General features: G+C 32.8%; 1 protein-coding gene across 2 annotated transcripts; it reads left to right on the top strand.

Moving 5' to 3' along the window:
• Positions 1-659: 659 nt before the first annotated feature.
• On the top strand, positions 660-23148 carry LOC127734851 (galactoside alpha-(1,2)-fucosyltransferase 2-like). Of its 2 annotated transcripts, XM_052244891.1 has the most exons (4): positions 660-796; positions 5795-5837; positions 17208-17275; positions 21688-23148. In XM_052244891.1, the coding sequence occupies exons 3-4, from the start codon at positions 17257-17259 to the stop codon at positions 22641-22643; spliced, it is 975 nt and encodes a 324-aa protein (XP_052100851.1). In that variant the 5' UTR covers positions 660-796; positions 5795-5837; positions 17208-17256; the 3' UTR covers positions 22644-23148. The 2 variants fall into 2 exon arrangements, with proteins under 2 accessions (XP_052100851.1, XP_052100850.1); XM_052244890.1 differs by lacking the exons at positions 17208-17275; positions 21688-23148 and adding an exon at positions 9541-14566.
• The last annotated feature ends 1472 nt before the right edge of the window (positions 23149-24620 follow it).

Genomic DNA, 24620 nt, shown 5'->3' with positions numbered 1-24620 from the left:
ATGTCAAACAATCTTTTTTTTAAAAGGAACAATGTTGAAAGTTTTGTCAGAAATCAACTTTTTATGATTGAATCAATGTTTATATTAAACTGAATGAAAATATATTATTAATATTGAATAACTACATCATCACATGCAGTTAATGAGTATAAAAAAAGTATTTTTGTCTACATATAAGATCATTTTTTTACTGAGGTAATTTAATCAATGAATGATAGATTTCTCTTAGAAGAAATTTAAAGGTCCCAGAGAATAAACTACACAGAGAACAATAGCTATTGTATTTATTCAATAGGACAGGTGAACTTGCAAAAGTTTAAATACCTGGTCAAGATAGAGATGGCACTGTGGAAAACTTTCATTGGGTTCGCAATAATTCTAATATTTACGGCCTCCAACGACCTGACCCAATTACTGTTACTGTTACTGGTAATTTCCTCCTCTCTCAGGAGCACTCCCAAAGGGATACATAAATTTTAAGATATAGTCTAAAAAAGATATTTACAACTTACGTTAAACTGTACAGTTATCCCACCACCCTTGGTTATTGCGTATACTAAAAGCATTGTTCATTTGACATGTTAAAATATCATATTTTCCGGATTTTCGAATTCTTTACCTGAATACATTCGTAAATTCCATTGATTCCTTCGTTTCCTGTTAGTTGTTTAGACAATTTCCTTGCGGCATGGGCAACTTGTTTTAACGAGTTTAAAATCAAGGTGACAGGTTGAGATTATTGTTTTTCCTTGGAAACAGTTATTGTACACAAAAGAAACGAAAAACTGATTTAAAGGTAAGAGACATCTCTCATGTAATTCTCAATAACAATGATCAGATGTTCAGAAATTATTTCACAAACAAGCTTTTAACAGGTCAGGGATGGTAGGGATAACCATTAATTGATGGATTATACCTCAACCATTATTGCCGTACACAAAACAGACTGATCCTCTTCTGCAAAGGTTACACGGTCAAGCAAACATACCATTCCATCTGACCAACTGAAAAAACGAAAAAAACCATCAAGGACAACCAAGAACATGCATAGCCAACATTTCCTGAGACTTCAAACAAAATCAGAAATATTAAAATACAGTTTGATCCCGAATACTATTAAAGATTGGAACCAACTACCACCGGATATTTTCTTCAAAATTCAGACAGCAGAAGAACCAGCTAAAACCTTCAGTGAAATTGTAAGGGGGGCCCCACTTAAGTAGATTACTTGATGCACGTGCGGTGTATTAATATTCTAGGATGTATCACTGTATACCTATCAAGATCAAGATCACACTTGGCGAAGACAGTGCTACGATCCAAAGATCTTCACAAAGTTGTTGCAAAGTCTTTAACTTAAAGGACGTATTAGCAACGTGGTGGTGTCAGCATTGTGCGTGGTAGAGCTTGGTTAAGCTACTACAGTTTTGAACATGCTCAAAATTTACGTAGCTAGATCGTGGTGTTTAATAGTCATGGTCACATCGTATCAAGGTCGTAGAAGGAGTGTAGTGGTAGCGGATTCAGCGCAGTAAAGAAGTGTAGGGCCCTTGTGGCAGGACTGACTACGCTAGCCTCACGTTAGAACTACGATCGTTTCATGCTTGTATTATGACAGCTACATCCAAACTATGAAATTACTCCGTCCATGCTGCGGACATTGCCACTCTTACTATAACCAAGAGGACCATGGTACATTCTCACGAGGCTCCTACGACAATTAAACTTTTTCGACTCAACTATAAATACTGCAGTTTTCGCAGCAATTCTTTATTTATCTTCTGAACATCTTTGCATTCACACCAGCCATGAGAGGAAAAAGGAGAGTTGATAGTTGCAGCCGCAGATGATGAGGCTGGTACCCGACTTACAAGCCTGGAAGAACGCTCTTAGCAGTTTTTGACTATGCAGAAGCATCTCCTTTATCATATCTGACCAGAAGGTGACATGGAGAGTGATGCAATTGAAGAGTGGATAAGGTCAGCACTGCCTAACCTTGAGCAACCCCTCTGGATGAGATGTAAGTGTGAGATGTACAACGTTATTTCCTGATTTTTAGTTGACAGTGATGCTCTCAGAACAAAGAACAAGCTACCTTGTCAGTCTTCTGCCGGTCCATTCAGTCAGACTGGAAACTACAGCTGTCCTGGTACGTCTGCGAGTTTTTTTCCAATGGCAGCCTTCAGCCCAGTATTGGCTCACTTCTGTACAGAATCCGACCTCTGGGGCTCGATGGATTCATCATGGGTCCAAAAACAGTTTCCAAGTATGCAATCCACCTGCCAACCCAGAAGCCAAATTTCCCATATTTATTGTAAATTTCCGCTGTTCATGACAAAGTCGTGAAAATAATGTTTTGAGACTTGATACTCGTGGTAACAGTGTAATTAAAGCATGATGCGATCTTTTAGCGGGTACCAGCATCGGACACAGTCGTATGATATCGTAACAATATCAGGCTCGCAGCGTGGTTTGTCGTTGTATGATCGTAGTGGGAACTTACAGTTGACATAATGAGGTTAGCACAGGTGCAGGGTGTGGTAAAGCATAAAAACATCATGCAAAGCTATTTTGTGCACAGTAGAAGCAAAGCAGTGTTGTGTTAGCCTTCACACTGAAGACAGTTTTCCTATTTTATTCATGATCCCGCTACAACTGTTCAGGTCGTAGAGAGCATAGTAGAGTTTTCATCCAGTGTGAAGGGGCCTTAATACACATATTTCCAACTCTTTACACACACAATTTTCATCACTCAGAGTCTCTGCATGAACACTCAAGTCACACATAATTTCCATGTCTACATGCATTATCATACAGGATTGTTATCATACAGATATTTAGTTTTAGTTATTTGCTTTTTGGTTTGAAATCCTAAGGTGTTTTCCATCAAATGTTTATCATATCAAGGTAGCGAATGTTTTGTACTTCAAAGTAAACATTTTTCAGTTTGTTGTATAACTGGAGATATAAAGTAGTCTAACTGGTTGAGTTATGGAAGGTCTACTACTGGTTTATACATTGTACGAGTGTCTGTGAGTGCCTGGCAGTTACATTTGTAGATATGGTCATGAGGCTTTTGAATAGGTCATCAGATGACTGTGACATGTCTGGGTGACATGCAAGGAACCGGCCAGAGGGTTCCTGAGTAAAAGACTTGGGGTTGTACTTTAGTGAACCTGTGAGCTGCTCGGATGGATGGTACATATCATGAAAAAAAAGAAAAGGGAATGAGTCTTGTATAACTGGGGATATAATGTATTCTAACTGGTAGAGTTAGGGAAGATCTTCTTTGGATCAGTTGGTTAGAGCCATTAAGGTGTCCAAATGAACTGCAAAACTGGAATCAAATTAGCTAGCAATAGTAAGTTTTATTGTTCTGAACAAGGACGGACAGCTCAATAAAAAGGGCCGGTTGCAAAGTTAAAGTGAAACAGGACACACTCTGCACTCTCTTAAAATGGCTTGGCTGGAACATGGCTTATATTCAATTATCTTTACATACTCATGAGTTATATTACTGCAAGTTTAGACTAAGATGATAATTTTACATTTCAGGTCTCTGTATTTTGTGGACCACATAGAGAACTTGGGCAGTCTCCTTCTTAAAAAATTTCCATTTTTAACAAAGTCTAACTTTTTTATTCAAACTGCACCTTTAATCTCCAAACCAGAACAATAAACTACCTTACAATGTAAGTTGATGGAACATGTCTGAAATTACAAAAATCTCATACAGCCAACTTCTTTACTTTTTGGTTAAATCAGCTCTTCAGTGTTTGTATAAAAGGTAAAATCACAAAAATACTGAACTCCGAGGAAAATTCAATCGGAAAGTCCCTAATCACATGGCAAAATCAAATGACAAAACACATCAAACGAATGGACAACAACTGTCATATTCCTGACTTGGTACAGGCATTTTCAAATGTAGAAAATGGTGGATTGAACCTGGTTTTATAGCGCTAAACCTCTCACTTGTACGACAGTCTTATCAAATTTCGTTATATTTACAACGATGCGTGAACAAAACAGACATTATAAATAAAATAGTCAAAATATGGGTACAGCAGTCATCACTGTGTTACAATATCAAAACAAACAATTATTTACAAAAAAAGCACAAAAGCATCTATCAAATTAAGACCCACATTCATTGCTTCGCGTGTCTGACGTCAGAAAATGTAAACGTCACATAAGAAAAAAGTTTGTCATTCAATGTCTATTCAAAACAATTTTATAATTTCACATGGGGAATGTTGGTATACAGGGTTAAAAAATCAAAAGTTATGTTAGGATTAATTTCAGAAATAGACCGAGATTTATAATTGTCCAGAAGTTCTTCAGAACCCTTAAGAATCCACATATGGTAAATACCACTACGCGAGTAAAATAAATTTGTCGTTTGTCGTTCAAAGTATTTTCAAATTTATAATAGAACAATAACATAATGACATATAATAGAACAATAACATAATGACGGGATCTTTTAAAGTACAGAGTCACGTTATAAGAACCACAGAAACACAAAAAGTCGCATATACAAAACACACCAGTAAAAATTAAAGATAATACAAACACATTGACGGGATGTATAAGTACCTAGCCACGTCAAATGGATATCACAGAAAACAAACCAAACAGTAAAAGTAATATTAATAATAGAACAAAGACAAATGAAAGAACAATATTACACGTTGTTAAGATGATAAACAACGTCAGTATGCAGAATCTATACTTCAAGACCATCATGTATTGTTTGTGAAGTTGATACGGAATATTTATCAACAAGGTCTTGGTACCTTCCGATGAACTTTTTTAGAAAAAGGACGAGACGTTCTTTGACATACCCCTGGTTCATCAACTTTCTGCTCAGACACTGGTGACGTCCCACAAAGTCTGAGTAAGAGCTGCAAGCTCTTGAATATCGAATAAGTTGGGAAATGTATATCCCATATGCAGGTGAAGTTGGTATATTGCTACTAAGGTGGGGGAAATTTATTATTTTAAAATTAAAATCGTCTCGTTTGTCATAGATTCTGGTACTGAGATGACTGTGTATGTCAAATTCGAGATATAAGTCTAAAAATGAGGCGGAGGAAGCCGTGTCTGTTGTTTCTTTAATTTCTAGTTCTGGGGGATATATTAATGGAACCCAATCAGAAAAGTTCGGATTGTTAATGGAAAGAACATCATCAATATATCTAAAAGTGAAATTAAATAATCTGGCTTCTTTGATCTTCTTGTTTTTGACAAGTGTCTGAAGGAACTCCGATTCATATGAAAATAAGAAGAGGTCGGCAAGGAGAGGCGCACAGTTCGTTCCCATAGGAATGCCGACAATTTGTTGAAAAAGTCTACCTCCAAATTCAACAAATATGTTGTCGATAAGAAACTCCAGCATACTGATCACTTGTTCTTCTGTGTAGCATGTTTTACCCTTTTGTTCACTATTAACAAAATATGCCTTATGATATCCCAAAGTAATAAATTTATAGCGTATGCTACCATTTTTATGATGAAAGGCATTGTGGATTATTTCTTTCAAGCGATTTTTCAATTTCACATGGGGAATGGTGGTATACAGGGTTGAAAAATCAAAAGTTTTCAGATTTTCAAATATTTTGGCATCAAGCTTATCTGAAGAGACATTAATTGTAAAAATACTCATTTAGTGCAGTAAAATTGGTACCATTGATGTCATTCTAAATGTACATAAAAAATTATTGGAGGAAAATATCAACAACAAAAAACTCAGACAAAAAATATTTACACCAAGATTTTATTTTATTTGCAGAGCAATGAGAAGACGATGGCTGGTGCTATTAAGTGGAAAATAAGTAAGTAACTTAGTTTTTAGATCCCCACTCTGAAACCATTAATTTCCACCTTTGAACTTATTTTTAATTGTCAAGACTTTCCACTGCACCAAAGGTTTTAGCTTTTCATTTACTTGAGTTACAATCAATAATTTTAAAATTTGTAGTCTTGGAGACCAATTAGCCAGTATTTTTTGGAAAATCAAAAGCAGTATTATTATTGCAAACCCAATGAAAGTTTTCCACAATGCCATCTCTATCTGGTCAAGGTATTTAAACTTTTGTAAGTTCACCTGTCCTATTGAATAAATGCAATAGCTATTGTTCTCTGTGTAATTTATTCTCTGGGACCTTTAAATTTCTTCTAAGAGAAATCTAAAAATTCTAAAATTGACTAATTTACCTGAGTAAAAAAATAGACGAAAATACATGTTTTATACTCAAAATTGCATGTGATGTTGTATTTATTCAATATTAATAAGATATTTTCAATTTGTTGAATGTAAACAGTGATTCAAACATTAATAAAAGTTGATTTCTGACAAAACTTTAGAATTATTTTTTTTTGTGTGTTTGACAAATAAAAACTTGAAAATTATGATGTTCAAATTAAGACCTACTTAAATGTATTCTATAACTAAACAAAAACAAAAAAATGCAAATTTCAATGGGAACATTACTTAAACTTTTGTTAGAAATCAAATTTTTATGATTAGATCAGTGTTTATATTGAAAAGATTGATAATATATTATCAATTTTGAATAAATACATCATCACAGGCAGTTAATGAGTATAAAAAAAGTATTTTTGTCTATATATAAGAAAATTTGTTCATGACTCAGGTAAATTAACCAATGAGTGATAGATTTCTCTTAGAAGAAATCTAAAGGTCCCAGTGAATAAACTACACAGATAACAATAGCTATTGTATTTATTCAATGAGACAAGAGAACTTACAAAAGTTTAAATACCTTAACCAGATAGAGATGACACTGTGGAAAACTTTCATTGGGTTCGCAATAATGTGAGTACAAAAAAAATCTTTTGCATTCTAAACTGAAAAAGATTACAAGATGTATAATTTGTATGTTTTTGAAATTATAGCAAGTGGATACATGTAGACCCTTTTAATATTATATTAGCAACTGTAGCAAGTTATGTTTATGTGAAAACTTCAAAAGGAGAATAAATAACTTTGCTACAAATGCTATCAATAATGCATTTGAGAAAGTCTGACAGTTTCAGTTTTCTTTCTATTAGTTTCAACCATCTGATTGGAGATAGCGTTGATCCTCCAAAATCTATGAGGCCCTCAGGAGAACACAGAGTATCACCTGCCAGCAGTAGACTCAGTATCCAAGACTACTTAATTTTGGAATGAGTCTCTTATTGCGAATCAAATGAAACATTTCCACACAGTCATCTCCTCTTGGTCAAGGTATTTAAACTTTTTTCTGATCAATTGTCCCATTGAATAAATACAATAGCTATTGTTCTCTGTGTAGTTTATTCACTGGGACCTTTAAATTTCTTCTAAGAGAAAATCATCACTCATTGATTAATTTACTTGAATAAAAAAAAATTATCTTCTAAGGAGATGAAAATACATAAATACATGCATTTACTCTCAAAACTGCATGTGATGTTGTTCAGTTTTATTCAATGGGACAATAGAACTGACAAAAGTTTAAATACCTTGACCAAGAGGAGATGACTCTGTGGAAAACTTTCATTTGGTTCGCAATAATATTAGCTGAAAATATCCATATTTTTTAGCCGGTATTCACAAGTTTTTTCTAGGGCATCTATTGGTTTGTCCTAGAGGTGGGGATCATGATCTGACCCATATAATAAGTTGTTTTATGCACTTTTTAGATCCTCTCTCCTAAACCATTAATTTCCACCTTTGAACTTATTTTTGATTGTCAAGACTTTCCACTGCACCAAAGGTTTTAGCTTTCATTTACTTGAGTTATTTTTATTGATGAATAAGAGTTATAGGTTTTTTATTAATCTAAAACAGTTCCTCCTAGTTACATGTACATGTCCATGCTGTCAAAGCTCATAAGAAGTTGAAGCTTTTAAATTTCCAGTTGTGATCGTTCAACATGAGAATATTTTTTTGCGGTCTCCCTTCTAATGGTCAAGAATTTAAAACATGCAACTTTCTTTCAATAAATTTATATATGCAAACTTAACAGTATGATAAACAAGAAATATTTAAGCCCAGTCTATAATAAGGGGGAATTACGTTTTCTGGTTTATTGGTCCTCTGTCCCATATGAGTAAAAGTTTTATTTATTTAAAAATAGCTTAATTTACAATTTAGTGAAAACACATACATTTAAGTATATATGCCAAATTAGGATTTTGAACCAGATTTCACAGTTCACTGAGTCTGTGGCAATGTGATAGTGCAAGTGGGGCATTGTGTCTTATTGACACATATTCTTGTTTCAGTGTATTGCACTACTATCTGAATACAAATTGAAAGGGTCCTGAAGGAAAAACTAGAGTTTTGTATAAAATTTTTGTATAAAATTTAAGTGTACTTTACCCTTAAGTTGAAAATTTTGGATAAGATGCTCAGAAGGTCTTTAAAGGGAGGAAAGTAATAATTAATAATCATTTAACACTCTCAGTCATTCTGTGGAATTTTTAAAATTAATAGTTAATTTTGTGTGTGTTTTTATTTTTTTTTTATTTACCATCAACTATTTAGAGCTATTGGTCTTCCTTGATGTTCACTTCAAAAAGCCTGAATCTGATTTTAAAATAAAACAATTGGATACAAGTTATCTCCCTTGTTAGGAAGTACATGTATACTGTTACATGTATCAATACTGATTAACCACAGTGTAGAGCAATGATGAGAAGCAAATAAAAAACTGTGTGTAACTATAATATAAAAATATTTTCTGCTTTAAAATTGAGTTTATGTATAAATGTGTTTGAAACAAAAAGACCATGAATAGTTTAAATAGGTATATTAAAAATAATTAAATACTACTAGTCTTCATTGGAAGCAGTTCTGTGGAACAAGGTAAATAAGCCTGCTTCAAATTACAACTTGAGAGTAAAATTCATGGTTTGGATAATGACAAAAACCAACATTCAAATTGAAAAAAACATGAAAGGGCAATATTCATATACAAGTGTGTTTTTTTCCTTTGAAGTAATCATATGCATGCAGCATGGCATTTTTAATATGATGTATTGGTGTGCATGTTAGAATATTTACATATAAATATATAAAGTAGATTTTATCCATAGTATCAGCATGTTCCCTTTTAATTTATTTGTGTTAAAAAATGCATTGGGATAATTGCATCCAGCTCAAATTGCAGGCAGTCTGATGATGCGCTGAAAACAAGGTCAACTTGCTGATACTGGGTGATGGATTTTTTGTATAAATCCTGGTATCAGTTGGTAACGATCATAATAAGGGAGAAGAAAGAAACTCCTGGATGGATTCAATAAGTGCAAGAACCCATAAAAAAAGGGGAAATAATATTTGATTTAAGGAAAATTTTAAAAAATATCTTAAACACAAATTATTTAAAAAAAAAGGGGGTCCTTGTCCAAAGCACCTGTACCTTAAACTCCATCAATCAATCAACAAAAAGTATTGTATCTGTACACTACATAGAGAAAGACAGTACAATGTGTTCATGGTGCATTTATTATTTTTGTTATTGCATGTTCTATTTTTATTTTTAATAGGAAATGTTATACTTGGAGTACTAGCAGGAAGTATCTGTTTGTATACATATTTTTACTTTACAAGATGTGCACTAATTTTATGGCGAGATTGGTTAGGAATGAACCGACAAAAATTCTTGTGCATAGACTTTCACGGTGGGATGGCCAACCAAATGTTTATGTATGCATTTGGTCTTAGTATGTCAATGCAGAGGAATCTTCAATATATTGTACCGAAAGGTATGATGCTTACTGAGATTTTCAATATCAAGCCAAACACGTTTAAAGATTATGGTTACCACAGTGGATCATGTTTTTGCACCCATCGAAAAGAAGACACTCTCGATTGTGGTTATGATAGCAGCTTTGAAAAATTACCTTCTGAGGATCTTTCATTTTTAGGCTATTTTCAGTCATGGAAATACTGGATACAATATGAAAATGACGTTAGAAAAGCGTTTACATTTAAGCCATGGATATCGGAAATGGCTGATAAGCAAATACGTAATATAATGACCAAAAGAAATGTCTCCTACAATGATGGGATAACATTGGTTGGGGTTCATGTCCGAAATGGTGATTATTCAAAAAAACATTTCGCCAAATTTGGATACAAATTAGCTCCCGCAAGTTATTTGAAAAATGCCTTGGATTTTTTCAGGAATCGTTTTGATAAAGTTTTATTTATTGTTTGCACTAATGATTTAAACTGGACCTCCCAGATTATTGGAAAAGAAAAGGATATTTACTTAACACCAGCTGGCAATCCAGCGTCTGTAGATATGGCGCTACTGTCATTGACAAATCACACAGTTATGACTGTAGGGACATATGGTTGGTTCATAGCTTGGTTGACAAGGGGAATTACTATTCATTACAAATATCCCTATGTCAATGGATCTGGTTTTTCTAAACAATTCCATTCCAATTATTCGGATCATTTCTATCCTGGATGGATTGCAATGGAATGAACATATGAGATTAATTAATGGTATTTAAGATTTGATGATAAAAGGAATTGAATTTAATCATTGTAGTCCAAAAATATGATGTTTTTTATGTCCATAGTTATATCATAACATATTAATTTTTATTATCAGATAACATTAGTATTCCAATAATCAAAGTTCATCATTTTATACAGCTTTATATGCATACCATAACAGCATTAAAACCTGAGATTGTTGAATAGAAGCACTCAGGGTTAAAACATTGTAATTGTAAGTAATAGTATACACTATAGCTATACAAACAGCTCATGTTGATTTAGTTGTTTCCACCTACCCATCATGTTCAGCCCACACCTGTCATCTCCAATTCCACTTTCATTTAAAAATGTTGAATTCAGAAAAGCTTTAATTTTACATTTTGAAAAATATTGATTTCAAAAGCGCCTCATATTCTCAAAGAATAGTATATTAAACTGTTTGTATGAAAGAAATGAAATGACATATTCAATCTGTAGGTTTGGCAAGGAGGACAGACTGGATGTATGCCCACTCTTTGTCTACCTCCACCGTGGAATGGTGAACAAATAATAATCCACCTGAGCTGTACTGTACCAAATGGGGTCACCTTGCTTCATTTTACCAAGGTCGTAACTTTACATCCCACCACCTAAGTGGGAGTATCCATCAGAGAGAATTTTTTAGTAGTATATTTGCTGAAGAAACTATTTCTCTTTAATCTTTGATATTCATTCAGTAATTTTGATTTAGCAGGTAAATTATAATCAATGTTTTAGAAATTGGACTAAAGAAGACATTGACAAAATCATGAAGACATTGACAAAATCATGAAGACATTGACAAAATTAAGAAGAAACATTTATCAAATCCCTATTGACAACACATCACAAGATTTGCAAACAAAATTGGGAATTTATTTTCTGTAAATTTTTTAAAATAATGGATCACTATGGAGATGATGTTGATGATGGATGGCTGCTTAATGTCCAGTGGCAAATTAATATGCATATTCAGGATGAGAACATATTAATATAATATGTATATTTACCCTGCTTTGTACTAGACCGACACACTGATCCAGATTTTTAACGTAATAGTCCACATGTTAACAACCTGCAGGAAGACATGTCACCTTACCCGTACACATTATTCTGATTCCGAATCGACCAGTCTTTGCTCTTACTCCTTAATGCCACATGCTTAGCAGAGAAGCAGCAAATGCCAATTTGTAGGGTAGGCAAGGAGGACGACCTGCGGGCACCTGGAGATTTGTCACCAATATTCATACATGGTGATGAGTCCTCAGGACATGTAAAATATTACATTTGCATTTATTTTTTTAATCTATTTGATTACATACATGTATGATTCATTCCAATTCATTTATATAATCATATTTTTGCTGAAGTTGTTATTTGGCATTGATTATTATGTTTAAAACTTGAAATTAAAAAGTATCTTTTGTGTTATATAGATTTTTTATATTGCATGAAATATAATCATATGGTAGCAGTGCAGTTCATTTAAACATGTAAATAATATACTCCCACATATTTACACGAGTAAATCAGCAATACTTATTAAGTTGTTGTAGAAAAATACTGTAAGCCATGAAAATTAGAATTGTTTAATTGATATAAATTGTATATGTTTTATTTCAAATTCACCATGTTCACTGTTCTATGTAATTATTACAGGAACTATCAGTTTTTAGAAAGGTATTTTCATTTTGCTTTGAAAATAAGTTTTGATGTTCTATCTTTTAATTTTGGGTTATCAATGCTCTTCAACTTCGAGCCACTGTTGAGTCTTTTGTAGTCAAAACACGTGTCTGGAGAATAAAATTTTAAGTCTGGAATTTATGATAAGTTTATTTATGAACTATATTTTAAGCCTCACTGTCAGTGGTAGTACTTAATTTAATTTATTTTGTTTATTTACAATTAATTTATACATTTTGATTTATTTGTTTAATATAAACTGTCTCATGGAAGTGTCCTTATAATTGTGTTGACTAAGGTTATTGATGGCAATGTCAATTTTTCAGTACATGTACTTGGTATATTGTTGTATTATTAAAGGAAAATGTTTATAGTATCATCAGGGGTATCCGTGTTACTAATAAGAAACAATATTAAGTCTGAGATTTTAATTGAAAAAAAATTCTTTCTGAACTGACCCGTAATTTTTTTTAAAAGTATATAACCTTTAAAAATAGACTTAAAAAGAGTGTGATTTCTTCTGCTTTTATATAAAAATATAAAAGGAGGCCTATAAGCCCTGAGGACTGATATTGGTTGATAGTTAATTCATCATATAATATTGACAAGTATTGTTTAGGCACCCTGTATTTGATCTATAGGTATGTTATGTAATGCAAAGTTGACCTTGGATGGATTTGGCTATTATTTTAGGTTCTTTTGATCAAATAGCCTTTCAAATGTTGTACTGCTTCAATTTGTGATAAATTGGTTGTATTTCTTGTTAAGGCCAAATATACTGATATACATTGTATTTCCTTTTAGTTCTTTTAAGAATTTATAGAGAGAAATGTGAGCGTTTTTTTTTATCCTAAACAATTAGAAATCCAAAAATGTATATAATTCTTTGTTTCACTAGAAATCCAAATCTTTTTTAGGAGTAAATTATTCAGACAGTCATGGTATAGCCGACTATATGGTATGGGTTTTTCTCATTATTGAAGGCCTTACGGTTGCCTATAATTGCTTACAATGTACATCCGCTTTATTTGAAGTTTGGTGGATAGCTGTCTCATTGGCAATCATACCTCATCTTATTTTTATATGTATATACCACACAGATATTGACCAAAACAAAAATTGATGATTATTTTTTTTTTCCAGAGGTAAATTACAAATCATGTGATTTTATACCACAAATATATCTAACTGAAAAGTGTACACATTTTTCTGTTTCATGTTATATATATGCAATGTGTATCTACTCTGTCTCATACATGCTTAACTATTTGCTCAATACTGGTATTTTGTTTACATTGTTACTATATAATACTAAGGTTTTTAGTAATAAAACTTGTTTACATGAACATTATTATCATTCCAGAGATATTTTATATGTATATTATATACTTGTACTTACTCAGTCTGAGATTCCCTTTGCATAATATATACTGTCAATTTATAAATGTTTATAATTTTTACAAAATTTATGCAAAAACATGGTATTGTATTAATTAGAAACTGCATTAAAATTCTTATTGCATTATTTGTAAGCAACAATTTCTGAAATCCCATTTTTCACCCTTGTTTTTTTATCAGTTGATCAACAATAACATTAATATATGCATGCAATAATTTCCAAGTTTACAGTAAGTTATTTGATATTCATAATTATTTTGCAGTATTCCATTTTCCTTTTTTTTAGTCTTACATGTTCATATGTTGCCAATTTAAACTTAGCTTTAGCATTTATATTCTTATTATTACTAACATTTAATTGTGCATGTGGGTTCCCATTATATTTATTTTATGTATTATAGGTTTATTGCATGAATGCCTTTTTTGTTCCCTGTATGCTTTATAAAATATTCTCTTATTGTGAAGATAAGTAGCGGAATTGAATAGTTTTCCGTCTTCAACATTTTCATAAATGTTTTTTAGAAATCCACAACTTGCACAAGATATCCATTAAAAACACCTTGTACTTATTTTTCAACTGCTAAATGAGTTATGGCTATTTTGTTCCCTTTTATAGTGTCTATGGCAGAGGCAGATCCAGGTTATTTTTTGTAATTCCCGATAATTGAATATATACCAAAATACTGTAAATTACAATTTTTTGGACGATTCAATACTTCAAATTTATAAATAAATTGTTAAAAACATGAAATTTAAAAAAAAATGGCTATCAAAGGGGGCGTATGCCTCCATTGAGCCGCCCATGTATGGAAAAAAATGAACAAGTTGTTGTGTACATCAGTAATTCCTGTCATTGTTATTCTTTATTTGATATTATATTTTTACATCAATTTATCTATGCAAAAAAGTTTTTATTTTTTGTGTTTTTGTTTCAGTTCTATATTAAAGATTTAGTTTATATCCTTTCTTTGTTTTTATTATCTCACCTGAAATGAAAATCTTAGAATTCTAAACATGTGTGTGTGTTAATCAGGCATGTATGGCATTATCTTTTTGTATAGAAATTGGTATTTTAGGTGGTTGAAGACCTGGATACTCAAATTTGACCTTGTATACTCTTCCTTATTGGAGTTATTGCCCTTATGTTCTAAGGTTCCTTGGTGGCACAGTGGTCTAAAGTTGATTTACAGTGGTCACAAACCTGTCAACACTTGAGGTTGTGTGTTCGAACCCCACTCAGGGCAATTTTGTTTCCAAGGATTGCCAGTTTTCCTAATAAAGGTTGGTGGTTCTCTCCAAGGAATTTTGGCTTCCTCCACCAAAAAAAAAACCTGCTGCCATGAAATAGGTTACAGTGAAAAAGGGGTTAAAAACAAAAAAAAACTTTATGTTCTGAAGTTTCTGTGTCATATGTGCACTGTCCAAGACCTTGTTTTCAAGGTTCAGTCACTGCTTTAAAAGTTGAATAGTTTTTTTTATCAGATGAATTTTTCACTTATTATGTGTATTGGGATAACTATATTTCTTTAACATTTCCCTCAGACAAGGTTCACCTAACCCAGACCTTATTTCATGGATCAGTAATTAAGGTAATTATTTAAAGGTCAAGTGCATATCACAGAAAATAGGATAAATCTGTTTTGTGTATGGAATGAATGTCAGATGTACATGTCCCTTTGGTAGGGTTTATCTGACCTTGACCTCATTTTGATGGTTGATTGGTCAATGTTAAGTTTTGTGTGGTTTATTCTGTTTGTCATTTAACATAAGCAAAGGTCAGCTATGTTTGGTGTATGAAATGATTGCAAGTTGTGCATGCCCATGTGGCAGTATTCATCTGAATTTGACCTCATTTTAAAATTAATTTTTTGCACAATGATGTTGTGATTAGGCAGCTGTGGTTAGGTCGGTTTCTTAGATACTCCTAGCAATAGGTCAACCATATTTGGTGTATAGAATGATTGTAAGGTGTACCTGTCTGATTGACAATGTTGATCTGACCATGACCTCATTTTCATAGTTTAATGGTCATATTTCTTTCCCAGCTGACGACCTGCATCCTGGAATTGCCTCCCTGCTGTCAGGCCGGCACCGTCGTGTGTTTTCTCCCCTTGGTTGGCAAGTTTTTGTGTTTAGGTCTGTTTCTCATATACTTCATGTATAACCAATAGGTCAGCTGTTGTATGGAATGATTGAAAAGTGTACATGTCCGTCTGACAGGATGCATCTGACCTTGACTTTATTTTAAAGAATCATTAATAGTGTTAAGTTTATGTAAACTTGTGGTAAACTCTTTATTTTAAAGACTTTCAAGATGAAATCAATCATGATTAGTATAGCAGAAGAGACGTTTCAGCGTTTGAACGCTTGTTTATAGGTACTGTAAACAGCAAAAATTATCAGATCTACGAATAAGTTAACATCACCAAAGTTGACGCCTTATTGGAGTTAAAATAGATATAAGAAGATGTGGTATGAGTGCCAATGAGACAACTCTCCATCCAAGTAACAATTTGTAAAAGTAAACCACTATAGGTCAAAGTAGGGCCTTCGACACGGAGCCTTGGCTCACACCGAATAGCAAGCTATAAAGGGCCCAAAAAAATAAGTCCATAAGCGTTGGTGTTTACCATGTTTGTCTATTATCTCTCAAACTATGATAGATGGAGAAACTGCAAATATCGAAACTTTTATGAAAGATTTGTAGTTCACAATAGGGTATTGTCAATCGACTCCTGTTTTGAACCTAAGGTGACGATTTTTACCAAAATTTAGAATTATCTGGAAAATCTCTTGAAAACTCTAATACGTAAAGAAAAACTGTAAATAGCAAAAATGATCAGGAAGCTATTATCTACAAATTAGTCATATGACCAAATCGTCATTTTACTCCTTGTAAAAGTATTACTATTAAATGACCATTTTTACTCATTTTAGCATTTCGGGATATTTCTAGAAAACTATATAATAGATAGAGAGGATACATCAAAATCACTCTTCAGAGTATCCTGTTTAAATTCTTATAGGTCACCAAAAATTTCAAGGAATGTTGATCTGGAGGCCGAGACATATAGTCCTTATTTGTTCTTCTCTCAAAGCAGACATGCTAACTTATTAGTCACTCACTGATTTCCATTAAAATCAAATGGCTAGGTGTTGCTGTTGTAATGTGCTAGCCTTTAGTGCAGGAGATATTGAGTTCAATCTCCGACTTGATCTAACCAAATAATAACTGTTATTTGCTCTTCCGTCAAACATGCCGCACCAATGAGTAAGAGCAAAATGGTTGGTCAGGAGTTGGAATATAACCTTTAATAAATCGTTCGATTTAAAATTTAAGCTGTGTGAAGCTTTTAATTTAAGAGGATATTCAAAAATAAGGACAGCTTTTATACATTTAGAACTATATCCTCATTATTAAGAGTTGATCGCGTTAGTCTTTATTATGTAACTATATGTTTACCAGTGAATATATCGGTGCAATTGCTGTAACAGCCAAAATGGCTTAGTTTAGCTTTATCTTGTCAATTGCTTTTAACGTTTTACTTAAATACGCAACACTCTCTACATGATTTATCATTGATATTAGGAATTATTTTAGGTGGAAAACAGATTGAAGATCAAGTGCAAACTGGTTGTTGTTTCTAAACATGTATATCAAATTAAACGGTAAGCTTAAAACTGCGTTTAAAAATACTATTGAAATTCAATATTTGGGTTTAGATTTGCGGTCATATAAATGGTATAACGTTGTCGTCGTCGTCCGAAGACATTTGGTTTCCAGACAATAACTTGAGTATAAGTGTATGGATCTCTTTGAAATTGAACCATAAGGTTCCATACCACATAGGAAGATTGGGATTGATTTTGGGATTATTGTCCTAACAGTTTCGGACTAAGGTGCCAAAAAGGGGCAAGAAAAAAACCCCAAGCATTTTTCTTGTTTCAGGACAATAACTTGTGTATAAGTTTATGATCTCTATGAAATTGTACCACACGGTTCCATACCTCAAAAGAAAGGTTGGGATTAATTTCGGAGTTATTTCCCAAACCGTTCAAGAATTAGGGGCAAAAAAAAAACCAACCCCAAGGATCTTCTGGTTTCCGGACAATAACTTGAGTATAAGTCTATGGATCTCTATTAAATTGTACCACAAGGTTCCATACCAAAAAAAGGAAGGTTGGGAATGATTTTGGTTTTTTTTAAATTGGTCCACATTGAGGTCCAAAGGGTCCAAAATAAAACTTTGTTTGATATTCAACAAAAATTGATTATATGGAGTTCTTTGATATGCGGAATCTAACCGTGTGTTTAGATTATCGATTTTGGGCCCCGTTATCAAATTGGTCCACGTTGAAATCCAAAGGGTCCTAAATTAAACTTTTTGGTTTTATTTCATCAAAAATTGAATTTTGGGGATTTTTTGATATGCTGAATTTAACCATGTATTTAGATTTTGGATATTGGACAAAAATAGGTAAATGTCCATTTTATTAAAAAAAAAATAAGTTCATAGACCATATTTATTCTGTTTCAGAAACCTATGCTGAGTCAAATATTTAATCACAGTCCAAATTCAGAGCTGTATCAAGCTTGAATGCTGTGTACATACTTGCCCCAACTGTTCAGAGTTCGATCTCTGCGGTGGTATCAAGCTGCGACCCGCGGAGCATTTTAATTTCAATGCTAAAACGTGAGGATTTAACGAGTTTTTATTGGTCACAATTTTTATCGAGCAATTAGAGGTTTGACTAAACATATGTAAATTTATTAATGACAATATAAACTGTTCAATCTTATCTCTGAAATAAATCGCCACCAAATCAGTATAGTCATTTTTTATTTACTCAGACAATGCGGATTCAATATTACAATAGTTTCGTGTATTATTTTGTATCGAATCATGCACAAATTCGATACCAGCTGGTCTTATCTACACTACAGTTAATTGGTGATCGAAAATATGGACTTGTAATACGACAGTTGCATTTCAGACCTACACCCACGAAATATTTTATTATCTATTATAATCATTCCATCTGTTACAATTTGATCTGTATGGAGATTTATTTTAATGGTGTGACTTGATTATTGCTGTCGTGACAGCAGTCCTAATTTATTTATATCCTTTAGGTTTATCATTTTCCTTTAGTTTTGGTGTTTTAAAAGGTTGGACCGCACCCCCTGTTTTTTTCTGTTTATAAATTCTATAATTGCATACTACGATTGCAACGTCCCCATGCAAATCAATTTTATACGGTCTTAGCTATACTGTTATCTCTTTTTGGTTTTTTTTTCATGTACTTTATAAGCTTTTAATAAATGTTGATTCAGAAAAACGTGTCATTGGTCTTCATATTAGATATATATATACCGGGTAGATATATATATATAATTCGTCTCAAATTAAGCCCAACAATGTTAGATCTTCAAATTTGCGTAAGCAAATTTTTGTTCTTCCCTCAGCGGGATTCGAACTCTTGCTTCTGTGACATAGTGGCAACACCTCCTGCATCGTGTCCAGCGCCCTTGACAACTCGACCACCTAGGCCACATAAAATAGCTTTCGGTGGTCGATGTAATACCTTTCCTCGTCGGCTTTATCTAGGGTTGTAACACAGTACATGATGTATAGTGGCAAGTAGATGGTGTACTTTTCGGATCAGCTATTTTGTCTGTCGTAAAGGATATATTATTATACCCAATAAAAACAACAATGTCTTGGTTTTTCATTGTTAGTTTGTGTTGTTCTATTTTATTATAAACGTCTCGGGAATGTCTGGTTTCTTTATAAACTTTCATGTTTTAGGGTAAGACAAGACACATTTACAAGATACCAGAATATAGTCGTGTGATCTGTACCGGCTGTGTCCTTTTCCCTATTGTGATATTTTTAATGAGCGTCAATTCGCATGACGAATGATGTATGTAAAGACATAACGCACTATATTGTTGTCTTTAAAATGACAGTTGATCTCTCCGGTATTTTTATTATTTAAAACCGATTTTTGGTAAATTGAAACCAGAAATCGTCACCAACATTGTACCTAACGTATCAGCAGTAGATGCTCTCGACACATCCGGTACTCTCGTTCCTTTTGGAGTTCAGGCATTTTCCTCTGATTGTTTTTTTTTTTTATAATTTTGATTTGTATATGTTCTGAATGGATATGTGATATTTGAACATCGCTAGACTTCTGTTGACCCTTATTTACCTAGTCGCTATTGTGTGATATGTTTGTCATCTGATTTTAGCAGGAGTTGCATGAAGTGTTTAACTAAAAGAACAGGAACTGCTGTTCACTCCTGAGCTCCTATGTTCACCTTCGATTTTCGGTGGGGTTCGTGTTGCTCAATCTTAGTTTTTTTGTAATGTGCGTGGATTGATGTTTGTTTTTCGTCTTTTTTTTGGAATAGTGTTCATTGCTTTTCGTTGACTGGTGGTTTATGTTTACCGCTTAATACCTTTTGTCTAAATCCTTATAGTTAATGTTAAGTTTACAAGTTATAAAAATGTGAGAAGTTAGTTTATCGTGATTGACGGAGATAACATCCACGTTGCACATGTAATAGGACAAAACATCGCAATAATAACGAATTTGACCTTTGACGTCGATATATTTGTAGCTAGGATGTTATACATTGTAAACATAAATCAACGAGAAGCAGATGTTTGACGGCAATTCGACATTATTATAGCGTACAATCGATTCGTCATAATGGAAATATACTAAATTTCTACTTTTACAAAAAAAAAAGCACTTTTCACTAAAGGTTTTAACTGCCCCGGATGGCAAAACTACTGTAGTAGTGCACTTTAATAGTATTTTATAGGTGATGCCCCTCGGCTCTTATTCTTGTTGGAAATAAGAGTAGATGGCCTTTCTTGTAAAATAATGTTATTGTTACATCGTATTAATAAGAGCAAGAAAACGTTAAAAGAGGGAAAATAAGTTACATCAAAGAAAATTTACTGTAAATATATATTTCATGATTAAAACCCAATAAAATAAGGTTCATGTTCCAAACCCTGCCACGTGTTTATGTGTCTGTTCGAAGTTGCAAACCTCGACAGAGTTTATCTTTGTTTTATGTCTAGGATTGTTTTCTTTAAGAGTTTGTATGTAGATGGCTGCTCAAGATCTTAATGTAGTCTTTATTAAATTTATTCATTTATTCACAACTTGTCCAAGAGAATGTCGTAATGATATGCAAATGGTATACATTTACTTTAGACACTTTTGTCAAATTATTGTTGAAACCACGTACGTGTTGTTGGTTTGTTGACCCATTAATGGACATTCACCTTTAATCTCATATTCATCATTTTTTACTAACACAGGAAAACATTACGGACATAAAATCTAAAAACTTAAAAAAAATAGTTCAGGTAAAGAAAGTGTCATTATCACCACTGTCAAATTGTTTGGATTTTTAGGCTTGGCCTTTAATATATGAGCAGGTAAATATCACTGACAGGTTCATTAGATCCACAATAGAAGCCAGTGCTGGTCAATTAGGCTTTTCATAGCTCGAGTGTTATAAATATATCTTGGAAGTTTCAGACTGCACTTACAAGTACTCGAAGTCGACAAGGCGTAATACTAATCTCAAAGAGTACAAACTATTATACAATGTTCTTAAAATAAAGAATGTCAAAATACATATATTGCAAATTTAATTAGCTGTATAATATAAATCATCTCCCTTTGGCGTCCGTCCGTCCCCTATATAAACACCGAACTAGGTTGTATCTCTAATTGTTGAAGTTGTGCTTAACATATAGTTATAATTGACATTTGTTCATTGTTTTTAACTGTTTCAAATTTGTTATTCATTACAGATTGTCTAATTATATCTTATGTTTATGCCTATTTCACAGCTAGGTATTTCTTTTTAAAGATAGTACTTGTTGAACAATAGCATACTCTCCGAAACAAGCAATAAAGTTGGATATCAACCGACAGGTACTAACTTATTTTTTTAATGCACGTAAACGATTCGCTTATGTTAACTTAATGTTAACGATTTGTTAATGATTTGTTAATCTCAACCTTAAATTGATTTTTTTTTCTTTCAGGTAAAACTTTCATCAGATATTTATTAACAGTAACAACTACATTTTGCATATTCTACATGTACATGTACTTTTCACGTTGTGGAAACATTCTTTTCGATGATTTTATTGGGAAGCCGCGACCTAAATTTTTTTGCGTAAATTTCGTAGGTGGTTTAGCTAATCATATGTTCCAGTATGCATTTGGTTATAGCATGGCAGAAAGTAGAAACAGTCAGCTTATAGTGCAAAGAAGTAATATGTTAACAAAATACTTTGATATAAGTTCTAATACATTTGAAGATCATGGTTACAATAGCGAGTCATGTTGGTGTTTCTGGACAAGGGAGAATGATAAAAACTGTGGTTACGACGAAAGTTTGGAAAAGTTACCTTTGAACGATTTATCGATAATTGGTTATGTTCAGTCGTGGAAATATTGGAGAAAGAACGAAAATAAACTACGAAAATTATTTAGTTTTAATAATAATATTACGATCGAGGCTCAAAATCAGCTGAGAAGTATTCTGACTCAGAAAAATATAAAAATAATCCAAAATCAAGTAATTGTGGGCGTTCACATAAGAAATGGTGATTATACACGAAAATTTGGAGGATATGGATACAACATTGCACCAAAAGAGTATATATTCTCTGCTATGAAATATTTTAGAGAAAGTTTCATAAGTCCATTTTTTATAGTGTGCACAAATGAAGTTATATGGACTAAACGTGTGCTATCAGGAATAACTGATGTTTATATAAGTGAAGGAAATTCTGCTGCAGTGGACATGGCATTATTATCATTGACTAACCATACAATTATGACAGTTGGAACATACGGCTGGATGGTTGCGTGGTTGACAAGGGGGATAACTATATATTATAAATACCCCTTTGTTCAGGGCTCAGAGTTCGCATCCCAGTTTCATTCCAATTATTCTGATCATTTTTATCCAGGTTGGATAGCTATGGAATGAATTTAGAGTGATGGATTCTTTTTATATGAGATATGATACACTATTATTTTTTTTAATTCATAATATGTTTAGATTGCCAGAAATTACTACACTAATACTGTTTCATGAAAATCCGTATAATTGATCATAACCTCGACATAGAGAAGGTCGTTATTTGAAGGTAGACTTTGAAAACTGTGCCGTGTACTTGAAAACGAAGAACATTTCATCTTAGAATGTATCAGGAATGAAACAGTTGACAGAACATTTATTTAATAAGTTAAATTAGTGAGATGCATTATGTCACACTCAAAGACCAAATATTATTAAAATAATCCTTCATGGAAAATGTGAAAATAATCGGCTAAAGCAGTCATTAGAACTGAAGACTGAAAAAACTTAATAGTCCATGTTTCTTCTATATTTCGTGCATGTGTATGCTTAATGTTTGCTCTGTGTTGCATTTATAATTTGACACAAACGTTTATTAAACTATTTAGCAATACAAATATATTTGTTTAATATGTTCAAAGACCTTTTTCTCAGATGCCTGTTGACCATCTTGTTGACAATATTACTTAAGGAGTTCTAGTTTTAAAAAATAACAAAATAAGATAGAGTTTAACGTTACATTCCTAATTGCATAAGAATTAAGGAATTATAATCAGCGACTCTTTTCATAAAAAATCTTACGATTAAAATTGATTGAAGTTATACTGAAATGTGTATGACTTACGAGTATTTTTACTCTTAAGATTTTTTGTGAAAAAAGCCGCAGTATACTGAATTTTTACGTCGACTAACCAGCTTCATGAAAATCTTTACTAACCTTTAAATTATTTAAACGAAAATATTCATTGAAAACGATCCTCTTACTGTATGTTTTTATCAGTCTTGTCCATTCTTGTAAAGAATTTAGACTTCAGACATTTTGGATTGTAAGTAAACCATCTTTCGAAAATAAAACATGCTATACGCAGAAGAACAAGTGATCAGTATGCTGGAGTTTATCATTGACAACATATTTGATGAATTTTGAGGTAGAATATTCCAGCAGGTTGTCGGCATTCCTATGGTAACTCTCCTGGCCGACCTTTTCGTATTTTCTTATGAGTCGGAGTTCCTTCAGACACTACTCAGACATTTCTCAACGCAAACGAAATTCAAGAGCTTGCAGCTGCTACTCAGACTTTGAAAAACGTCATCGGTGTATGTGCAAAAAAATAATGAGCAAGGGTTTTGTCAAAGAACGTCTCCTCTTTTTCTCAAAAAGTTCATCGGAAAGTACCAAGACCTAATAGATAAATATTCAGTGTCTATTTCACTCGTGATACAAAATGGTCCTGAGTTTTAGATTCTATGTGCTGAAGTTGTGTATCTTTTTATTTACTTTACAGTTTTCCCTCTGTTTGTCTTCGTGCTATTGTGTATTTTTTGGTCGTTTGACTTTCGGTATTTATGCATCTCGCTATCGTGTTTTTGACTTTGGGCGTTCCTGGTGCAGGTGGTTCCTGGTGTGCGATTCGAACGCAAGTGCTTTTTACAGTGTTTCCATTTTGTTTACCCTTGTATTTTTAGTTTACTTTATTCGTAGTTTATCGAGAAAGTGTATACTATATATGGTATGTACTATCACCTACAAAACCTTTTTATCGGCGTTTTTGTGAATTTAAAATCAACTACAAACACTTTTTTTTGCGTCTTTGTAAAATTTACTATCAACTACAAACACTTTCTTTGTCAACGTCTTTGTCAGATTTCTTTGTATGTGTTTGAATTTTTTGGTCAGTTGTGATGTATGTTTACACACTGAGTTTTGGCTTGTGGATCCCAATTATCGTCACATTAACCTTACATGTCTGTTTGGGTTGCTTACCCAATTTTGTCAATATAATGGAAGTGATGCAACTGTCATACAAGTGGTAGGGTTAACTAGCTATAAAACTAGGTTTAACCCATCATTTTCTTCGGAAAATGCCTGTATCAAGTCAGGAATAT

This window comes from Mytilus californianus, unplaced genomic scaffold (assembly GCF_021869535.1).
Source record: "Mytilus californianus isolate M0D057914Y unplaced genomic scaffold, xbMytCali1.0.p SCAF_3, whole genome shotgun sequence".
In the NCBI taxonomy this organism is placed as follows: Eukaryota; Metazoa; Mollusca; class Bivalvia; order Mytilida; family Mytilidae; genus Mytilus; species Mytilus californianus.
Note: the sequence above shows the minus strand (reverse complement) of the source record. Positions and strands in the feature narration are given on the sequence as shown.